The sequence below is a fragment of the Myotis davidii genome, unplaced genomic scaffold (genome assembly GCF_000327345.1).
Source record: "Myotis davidii unplaced genomic scaffold, ASM32734v1 scaffold666, whole genome shotgun sequence".
In the NCBI taxonomy this organism is placed as follows: Eukaryota; Metazoa; Chordata; class Mammalia; order Chiroptera; family Vespertilionidae; genus Myotis; species Myotis davidii.
Genome location: NW_006296629.1, coordinates 908,125 through 918,330, shown reverse-complemented (window position 1 = coordinate 918,330; position 10,206 = coordinate 908,125). Strand labels below are relative to the sequence as shown.

General features: G+C 40.2%; 2 protein-coding genes across 4 annotated transcripts in view; both read left to right on the top strand.

The window, feature by feature from the left end:
- RNASE4 (ribonuclease A family member 4) overlaps positions 1-5,511 on the top strand; it is a 14,722-nt gene extending 9,211 nt beyond the window's left edge. Inside the window, exon 2 of one of the 2 annotated variants that reach the window (XM_006772388.2) lies at positions 4,256-5,511. In XM_006772388.2, the coding sequence (XP_006772451.1) occupies positions 4,273-4,713 (441 nt within the window). In that variant the 5' untranslated portion in view covers positions 4,256-4,272 and the 3' untranslated portion in view covers positions 4,714-5,511. The remainder of the gene's footprint in view (positions 1-4,255) is intronic. The other variant, XM_006772389.2, reaches the window with a different exon arrangement.
- A 530-nt stretch (positions 5,512-6,041) lies between these two features.
- LOC102761345 (epididymal secretory protein E3-beta) lies at positions 6,042-9,058 on the top strand. Of its 2 annotated transcripts, none has more exons than XM_015569563.1 (2): positions 6,042-6,475; positions 8,461-9,058. In XM_015569563.1, the coding sequence occupies exons 1-2, from the start codon at positions 6,331-6,333 to the stop codon at positions 8,928-8,930; spliced, it is 615 nt and encodes a 204-aa protein (XP_015425049.1). In that variant the 5' UTR covers positions 6,042-6,330; the 3' UTR covers positions 8,931-9,058. The 2 variants fall into 2 exon arrangements, with proteins under 2 accessions (XP_015425049.1, XP_015425050.1); XM_015569564.1 differs by having other exon boundaries at positions 6,413-6,480.
- Positions 9,059-10,206: the final 1,148 nt, after the last annotated feature.

The following is a 10,206-nucleotide window of genomic DNA, read 5'->3' as shown; positions in this document are numbered from 1 at the left end:
TTCCCTTAGATTGTCAAATTAAAAAATGACAACCAACACAATAGCTGCCTGGTGTGAATGAATCAAAATTATACCTATTTATTTTGTCAGATTGACAAATAATATATTTTTTGGTGTACTGCAGAATTTTAGTATTTACTTTATGTGTGCCATGAGATGAAAAAGGTTGAAAATCGCTGCTCTAGTGAGTCAGCCCTGCCTCATTGCCATGGTCAAGGAGATTCACAGTTCATGAGTTCATAAGGCCAATCCCAGGAGTGACCGTCAGGTGATCTAGCTAGCTGGTGTTGGTGAGCAATTTTCACTTCCACTCCTCCCCTATTTCACCCCTAATTAAACTCTTTTGCTAGAGAGAAGCAACTCTGAACATAAATGTCTTGAGTATCCTGAATATTCGGGGAGTGGAAACAGGGAGGCTGTAGAAAATGTGGGAAAAGCACTGATTTTAGAGCCAGATAGGTCTGGGTTTTCTTTTCTTGGTCAACAGAAGCAATGTTCTGACACCATATGGCAATGCTTTCATTGTTGTGGCTCTGAAGGTTTTTGTTTAGTTTTTGTGTTGTTGTTTTTAAGCTCTATAAAACATATGTTTATTTTCCACTGTCAAAAGTGCCAACAAGCCCTGACCGGTTTGGCTCAGTGGATAGAGCGTCAGCCTGCGGACTCAAGGGTCCCAGGTTCGATTCCAGTCAGGGGCATGTACCTTGGTTGTGGGCACGTACCCACTAGGGAGTGTGCAGGAGGCAGCTGATCGATGTTTCTAACCCTCTATCCCTCTCCTTTCTTCTCTGTAAAAAGTCAATAATATATATATTTTTTTAAAAGTGCCAACAAAATGAGTCTGCAATTAGAGACGACAGAAGACTAGCAACAGCTATTGATAAGACAGACACAGTATCAATGATAAATGCATGATGATGGAATCTATTACCAAGGCCTAGTTTTTAGGTTGTGCATAGAAACAGCAAGGAAAAAAAGACAATCCAAGTTCACTTTTGTGGAGATTGTGCTGTTGAGATTTATTTATTTATTTATTTATTTATTTCAATAATATCCATTTCCACAAACCTGGGAAACATCTTCATTCCCTATACCCATTTCATTTCATTTGCTCATTCCCTCATTTTGTTTATTAGTTTACTCAACCAGTATATACTATCTTCAGAACCCTTTGGCTGGATACTCTAATTTTTATTTTGTGAGTTTTTTATATGATTAACAAGATTTCCAAAAAGACTTGATTTTAATACCATAAAAAAATATAGCCCCATGAGTGAAAAGATCAAATAATTAAGTAATACACATGGCCAGTTTTTAAAATAGCCAGGGGATGTCAAGTAAGCATAAGGAATATAGTCAATAGCATTGTAATAACTATGTATGGTGTCAAATGGGTACTAGGCTTATGGAGAGACCTCTTTGTAAGATATATAAATGTCTAATCACTACGTGGTACACCAGAACTAAAATAATATTACTAGTGGCCCAGTGCATGAAATTCATGCACATTAAAAGGGAATTAATTAGAGGAAATATTTTAATATTGCTATTTGCCCTTTCTCTATAATAGAAGTGTCAGAGATGAAAGAAAATTAGTAAAATGTATATAAAATAATATATAAATTTATTAGTAAATAAATAATAACAAAATGATATAATAAGAACAGAGGCACTATATAAAAATGACAAAAACATGATATGAAAACAACAAAAACATATTAAGAAAACAACAAAAAACTGATATAAAAACAACAGTGATGCAAACAATGACTGATAAAGTGATTAAACTTATTCTAATATCTCCCCATACACCACATTAAGAGTGAAAACACTTTCAGAGTACTTGACTAATTTCCCTTGTGATGAAGTACTTAGAACTTTAACTGTAACATCACATGCTCTTCAAACTCGAGAGAAAGCAACATAACTGACCACGTGCAAAAACGGGTTCATGTAGGAATATGCCTACTTTGTCTAGTTTGTCCTTGTGATTTACTAATAGTCATCACAAATGCTGGCATTACGGGAAACCGTTGTCGAATCAATTTAAATGGGAGGCCAGTGTCAGATGGGGACAAATTCTTGGAATCAGAACAGCCTTTCCCTCAGCAGATCCTGTTAATACTTCAGCTTTGATAATGTTAGGTCGTAATCTTTTGATAATAAATCTGGTGCCATTACAAAGACCCCATTTACTATTGAGATTTCTCAATAGCATGATAATTGCACCCACTTTCAATTTTAATTTATGACACGGCATTCCCAAAGGAGTAATACTATTAAGAAATTCAATGGCAAAATTTTCCTTTTCAAAGACTGCTATCAAGTTTGCCATCTCCCAATTTTACTAACTATTTACTATAAGTAGAATCCTCTGTTTTCATATTTGTTTTAAGAGACAACTTTCTGAAACATCCCCAAACATTAGAGTACTTTAAGCTCATTTGTACTATGGCTGATCACATAGCATGTGGTACAATACTGAGACATTGCCGAAAATCCCCTCCGAGAGGGAGAGCTTTCCCACCAAATGCAACATCCAAATTCATAATTTCTCTTACTTAATGGCATTTATAGCATGTCTGGATGCCATGGTGCATTCATCAATAATGAGAAGTTGGGCCTTTTTAATAGTTTTAGCAACTTCACTCTTTATATCGAGTCTAGAAATTGAAGTTTCATTTAATGGAATTGGTAATTTATATTGGGAATGAAAGGTTCTTCCACCAAGAAGTAAATTTGCAGCAACTCCTATAGATGCTGTGGGTAAAACAGTACCACCACGACCTCTAATATAATGTATTAAAACTTTATAAAGGTATGTTTTTCCACTATCACCTGGACCATCCAAGAAAAAGCATTTGGGGTAAACAGTTTGATCTTCGATGGCTGAAGTTATAGTCTGAAAGGCTGCCAACTGTTCATCATTCAGAGAATTTATCAAAACCCCTGCCTGTCACCCTAACCAGTTTGGCTCAGTGGATAGAGGGTCAGCCTGCGCACTGAAAGATCCCAAGTTCGATTCCGGTCAAGGGCATGTACCTTGGTTGCAGGCACAGCCCCAGTAGGAGGTGTGCAGGAGGCAGCTGATTGATATTTCTCTCTCATCAATGTTTTTAGCTCTCTATCCCTCTCCCTTCATCTCAGTAAAAAATCAATAAAATATATTTTTTAAAAAACCTCTGCTTGTTGTCTCTCATATGATTCATCACATGTATTTGTATTCATTAATAAAAGATAGTCCAGAAGTTTGAAATGTGAACATTTCATTCCATGTAATGTGAATACCTCTTGAATTTCATTAAGTGCATGCATTACACAGTTTATACAGGCACCTTCACTTTGGTGTAATTTCCAACAAAAATCTTCAATAAAATGAGATTTATTCTCATCCCATAATTTGTCTGCATCAGAAGGACATCCAAACACACATATGTATGCAAAAAGTCCCACTAGCTCTTGCCTGCATGTGCCTCCATTGGGAGCGGCCTCCGCCTCTGAGGCAGCATGATGTTAGCGCTGGGCAGACCTGCACACCCCTCTGCTGGGGGCAGAAGTCCCCGTCCCCGTCCCAGTCCATGAGCTCCTCTGTGCACATAGCCCATTGACCAGTCATGACTGGGACACTGTTAGGACCAATTAACATATTACCTCTTTATATATATAGATACATCAACTGTAATTGGAAAAAAAATACTTAATTTAAAAAAATAGACTCATGAAAGGAAAGGCTAACCCCAAATGTTACTCTATCCTTTTCCCACACCTTCCTCAATTTCCAGATGTCAGGAATTAAAACCAGTTCATAAACTCTCATTGGCATATCCTGTCTGTACAAACTTTTGGGAATCAGAGTCTCCAGGGAACCAAACACTCTCCTAAAATCACATGACTAGAAAATTTCCTCAAGAGACAGACAACTGCAGTTTCATTTAGATCTGCCTTTTCTCCCTTTTCACACCCTGACCATACAGGGCATATACACCTGGACATCCAGCCCATCAGTCTCTACCCTTAGTCATTGTACTGGCTACTGCACTGTCTCTCTATAAGAGAAAAGCTCTTGCTTTCAGAGAAGATCATGTTTGCAAACTTTTTACTCTTGGGGATGCAGTGATGAGAAAAGTTGTGAGCAGAGAATTGGGGAGAAAGAGTAGACTATTGAGTTGAGGAAATATCAGCTTGCCATTCTCAACTCCTCTCTCTGATGCCCATTTCTTACCTTCCTTTCTCCTACCTCTTGGTTTCTCTCCAGGCGCCTCCAAAGTAGTGATGGCTCTCCAGAAGACCCTTTCATCGCTTCTGCTCTTGCTGCTGGCCCTGCTGGGGCTGGGACTGGTGCAGCCCTCCTATGGCCAGCCCATGTACCAACGATTCCTGCGGCAACATGTGGATCCTACAGTGACAGGTGGCGATGTTAAATACTGTAACTTGATGATGCAGAGACGGAGAATGACTCAGTTTCGTTGCAAGCAATTCAACACCTTCATCCATGAAGACATCTGGAACATTCGTAGCATCTGCAGCACCACCAACATCCAGTGCAAGAATGGCAAGATGAACTGCCATGAGGGTGTAGTGAGTGTTACAGATTGCAGAGATACAGGAATTTCCCCAGCCCCCAACTGCAGATATGGGGCCAGGGCCAGCACTAGGCGTGTTGTCATTGCCTGTGAGGGTAACCCCCCGGTGCCTGTGCACTTTGACAGATAGATACTACCCTGAAGCGGTTATGGCTCCGTGGTTGGCCTTTAGCTTACTCCTTGAATAGCAATGAGTAATGCATTTGAGCTGTCTCAGGCTCTGTCTTCTCTGGTTATGTCTACTTCTTTTTCTCTATATAGCCAATTCTCTTAAATGTATCAAAGAGAAATGGAGGCATAAACCTAATTTTGGTGTGGGCTTTTCTATAATAAACTTTTCAGTAAATTCTTCTGCTTCCTTTTATAATACTGGTCAGCTTAATCCTCTCAGATCCTATCCTCTGGAATGTAATCATTATATGTATGATATAGCATTTCAAGTATTTTAAGGTGCTTCCATCTCAGTTATCTCATTTTAATACCATCACACCCTGTAATGTTGATGTCGCTACATATAGGGCCCAAAGTTAAAGGATTTGCTGAAGAACATGAAGTTAGTGGAAAAGCTGAAGCAAATTAATCCACTTCAACTGGCTTCTAATCCAGGACTTTTTCTACTTCATCACAAGGAGTGTTTTGAAAGTATCTGCTTTCTGGTATTCCCAGCAGTCAGCTGTTGGGGGAAGCATTAAAAATTTAGAAATATAAACTGGCAAAATGAGAGCTCTGTCTGTAATTTGGCAACCTTGTTATGTTTGGGTCTAATAAGATTATGATACAAAGAATATTTTTTCTCTTCCCAAACTTTTCTATCACTGTAGCAAGTCAGAGTATTAACAATGCACTAGACTAGATCATTAAGACTCATTCATTCTTCCTGACTGGAAAGATTTTTCATGTTTTTCATTTAATAAAGAACTCAAGCCCAGCCAGCATGGCTCAGTGGTTGAGCATCGACCTATGAGCCAGGAGATCAACAGTTCAATTCCAGGTCAGGGCACATGTCTGGTTGCAGGCCAGTCCCCCTTGTAGGGCATGCAGGAGGCAACCAATCAGTGATTCTCTCTCATCATTGATGTTTCTATTGCTCTTCCTCTCTGAAATCAATTAAAATATATTTTAAACAAAAACTCAAACTACAGATATCTGTGAAGATGGTGCTATTGTTCTTGTGTGGGATTTTTTTTCTTCTACCCTCTTATTTTCTAGTTTATAAACATGCACCAACACCTTAATACCCTCATAAACTGGTCCATGAAAAAAAGCCTATAGGATCTATGACCAGGACACAGAAACATCTGTGTTACTTACTAAAGACAATTCTCACACCCCTCCCTTCTCCCTTTGAATATTTTGAAACAAATTGGGGAACAGAGATGTATGAAGACACCAGCAGCTAAAGAAGGGAAGTATGTATCTAAGAGTGTGTGTGCGCACATGTGTATATGTGTGTGCGTTTGCTCGCGTGCCTGCGCACGTGTGTGTGTGTGTGTGTGTGTGTGAAAGGACTAAACTGAAAATACTTAAATTATAGCAGATATACATTGTTTATATTGAAGGTGTGCAACCTGATTCAGTATACATATGCATTGTGAAAGAATCACTACAATCAAGCTAATGTGACTCCCTTTTGGACTGTTTTCACCTCCATTCTTTTTAACACTACTGAACATCATAGCTTAGCCCAGCCAGTTTCTACTGAATGCATATTGCTTTCACACCATTGTAAAGTCAAAAAATCATAAGCATGAAAAATCATGAAGAAAAGTGTGAGTCATGTTTGTTAAGCCATGACACCAACAAAAACTTAATAAATAACCAAATTTCACTTTCAGCCTTTTCCAGAGATGGAATTATAAACCACTTAATTTGGAATTTCCTGATCAGCACTGGTAAGGTAATCTGCCTGATAAGACCCCCTGCCTTCCCCTGAATGAAGCTCTCCTGCTTAAAATAATCCAGTCTTTAAGTACATAGTCCCACTGTCTTTCTGCCTATAAAAACCTTCCATTTTGTACAACTCACCAAAGCACCTTTCTAGTTGCTAGATGGCATGCTGCCCAATTCCTGAATTGCTTAATACAGCCAATTAGATCTTCAAACTTACTTGGTTGAATTTTGTTCTTTATCTCCTACCCCCAGGGCCTTGCCATTCCTTTGTACCCAGAAGACTGTCTTTGATGTATGACCCCTTTGCTCCAGGCTCTTCTCAGAGTGACCCCCAGTGTTCTAGATGAGGAGATAAACAGGTGCACAGAGTAAGGCTGTCCCCTCTTCCTCCACCACCACTGCCAATCAGTTGGAACACTGCCCCTCCCACATCTATTCCTTTCTTCACTGCCTCAGACTTCTTAGCTCTAAGAAAAGGGAAAGGACACTGACTCTGCTCTTTAGATTCACACACTATTATCTATGGACCTGTGAAGGTGAGTATGAAATCTGAATAAGGAAAGTTAGAGTTAGAAGGGTTGGTACTGAGCATGGCTGGGGGAAAGGCCCAGGAACACTGGAATGGGCTTGCTTGACCTTCTAGGTGGTAAAGTTGAGAATGCAGTGACCTGAATTTAACTCAGCATTAATCTAACCAATTCACACCTCCCTTCTTCCACAATATTTTCAAGCATAATACATTGAAGCAGCTTAAATCTTGGTCTTCTCATCCTGTTTAGGCCTTTTGAACTAGGGATAGGGTGGCACCAATGAGAACCTGCCTATCCTTTGTTCTGTGCCTGACAGAGCACTGGAGATCTCCAAAAATGCTGTCACACAAATCCCATTAGACTCTCACAGGTCATAAGGGAGCTACTGTTAGGTTCATTTGAGGACACCAATTCTGAGATACTGAGAGTCAGGTTAGAGTTTCTGTAGGGCCAGGTTAACTCCTTGTGCTAACCGAGGACAGGGAGCTGGTTTAAAGGGGAGACTTTTTCAAACATCTCTTGGCCCTGATTTTGACCAGAGTAGCTCCTGTGAGGGCAGTTTTGATCTTGGTATTTGGTTGCTTAGAACACTGTTTCAAAACTGTATTTTCTTTATGATGGTATTCTTAATGGCAAATCAAGATCATTCAGCATGATTTAGGAAAATGGCCTCAGAGACGGCAAGTGGGCAGTCAGAAGTGCTACCATGTTTCAGGCAGGCATTGGGGAAGTGCTATGAGGAAGTCAAGATGAGATAAGCACCACTTGAAGAGTCCCTTTTAATTGCAGCTTGGGATTTCAGAGAGCCAAAGCTTCCTGCTTGGAAAATGTTTCCCAAGTCTACTCATCTTCTACATTCCCTTAAAGCAGTAGTTCTCAACCTGTGGGTCACGACCCCTTTGAGGGTCGAACGACCCTTTCACGTGGGTCGCCTAAGACCATTGGAAAACATACATAATTACATATTGTGTTTGTGATTAATCACTATGCTTTAATTATGTTCAATTTGTAACAATGAAATTGGGGGTCACCACAACATGAGGAACTGTATTAAAGGGTCGCAGCATTAGGAAGGTTGAGAACCACTGCCTTAAAGGGTGACAATCTTTTCTACTTCACAGACATAAAATTTAAAATAACATTCTCTTTCAGACACACTTTCTTATGAGAACCCATCTGGACTGTAAAACAGAGCTAGTTAGAATGCTCCTTGTTTTGGGTAAAGAGGTGTTTGGAATTCTCAAAATAAACTTCATCTATTTTCTACAATTTTGTGCTTGTCTCACTCAGGCTCTAGCATATTTTCAGTTCTTGAAAATGTTATTGTCTAATGAGATTTATCATCTTCTAGTTTGAAACCAAATGGTAAAAATGAGCCTAAATATCTACAATGGAATTTTAAGGTGGAGCTCAGCTCAGGGCAGTGTTGCAATTATGTTTTCCTCTCTTCCATGTAGACCCACAGGTGATCCTGGTGACTGAGATGTCCTCCTCTCTGAAGGTCCCAGGTCCTCTCTTGCTCCTGCTGTTCCCCTTGTGTGGGCTCCATGTACACAGCCAGAACCTTTCCTGGAGGGAATTCATGAAACAGCACCACCTGAGCACAAGCTGGGAATTCAATGAGTACAGATGCAATGATCTCATGAGAGAAAGAGAAGCTCCAAAAGACAGGAACTATCACATCTTCATCTATACCTTCTGGCACAAAATAGAGCATATATGCATCAGGAACTGGAGAGATCGCTACAGAAATGTATATATATGGGCCCAGTATCCCTTCAAAATAATCAAGTGTTACCGGAGGAATAACAAAAAGGGCTACAAAGAGCACAGGAGTTACAGCTACATTGAATTCCATTGTGGCATGAACGGGTTTGTTGATAGCATAGAGGACATCCGGTTGTTAGAGGTTATCAGTAGCCTCTAACCACATGCCCTGGTTTTAGTAGAGTGATGAGTGTTTCCCAAGTGGTAGGCCCTGCCCACATGAATAGCCCTTACTAATCACTACTTTGCATTTATGTGCCAATGTTTTCCAACCACTTAGAGTTATGTATCACAACTTTACCTATGTTGGTTCCCTGCCTGGAATATCCTTCTGTTATCATTTACCTGCTATATATACACACACACACACACACACACACACACACACACACACACACACATTAGAGGCCCAGTGCACAAAATTCTTGCAAGGGGCTCGGCTCTCGCAGCCTCGGCTTTGTCCAGAAGGTCGTCTGATCATCTGGTCTAATTAGCATATTATGCTTTTATTATTATCAATAATAATAATAGTATATATAATAGTATATATACTGAATCATATGCTGAATCATATATGCATATATATCCTAAATAATAAAGAGGTAATATGCAAATTGACCCCCACACCCTCACATCACAAGATGGCTGCCCCCACATTGTCACAAGATGGCCGGCAGGGGAGGGCAGTTGGGGGGGGACCAGGCCTGCAGGGGAGGGTTGTTGGGGGCGATCGGGCCGGCAGGGGAGCAATTAGGTATCAATCAGGCCAGCAAGGGAATGGTTAGGGGGTGATCAGGCTGGCAGGCAGAAATGGTTACAGGCAATCAGACAGGCAGGCAGATGAGTGGTTAGGTGCCAACACTCCCAGATTGTGAGAGGGATTTCCTAAACCGGCAGTCGGACATCCCCTGAAGGGTCCCAGATTAGAGAGGGTGCAGGCTGGACTGAGAGACACCCACCTACCCCCACCACCAGTGCACAAATTTCATGCACCAGATATATATTCAGCTCACATGGCATCTCTTTTTCACTAACCCAAGAATTTTCCTGGTATTGATTTCTTATACCTACCCAAGATGAATGATCCTCCCTTCACAATAAATTATATCATTCCAATGTGTGTGACATTTATATATGTTATATGTGCAGAGTATGTGTGGTGATTGGTATAAGTATTAGATATAGATTATACATGGGTGAGATTTATGCTGTGTGTAGTTTAAGGTATTTTATGTGTGTAATGTGCTTATGCATATGATGAGAATGTAAATGTTTATGTACTAGTTGGGGAAAAGTTGTGACCCAGCCATTGGTTGTATGACATGCTGAATTTCACTCAGATTGGGTGTGGGGATGGGCAGAGCTGATTTAGTATAACATGTACTATGGTCCTAGCTCATAGTGTGTGCTCTGTTACATTGGTCTTCTCCCTTTCA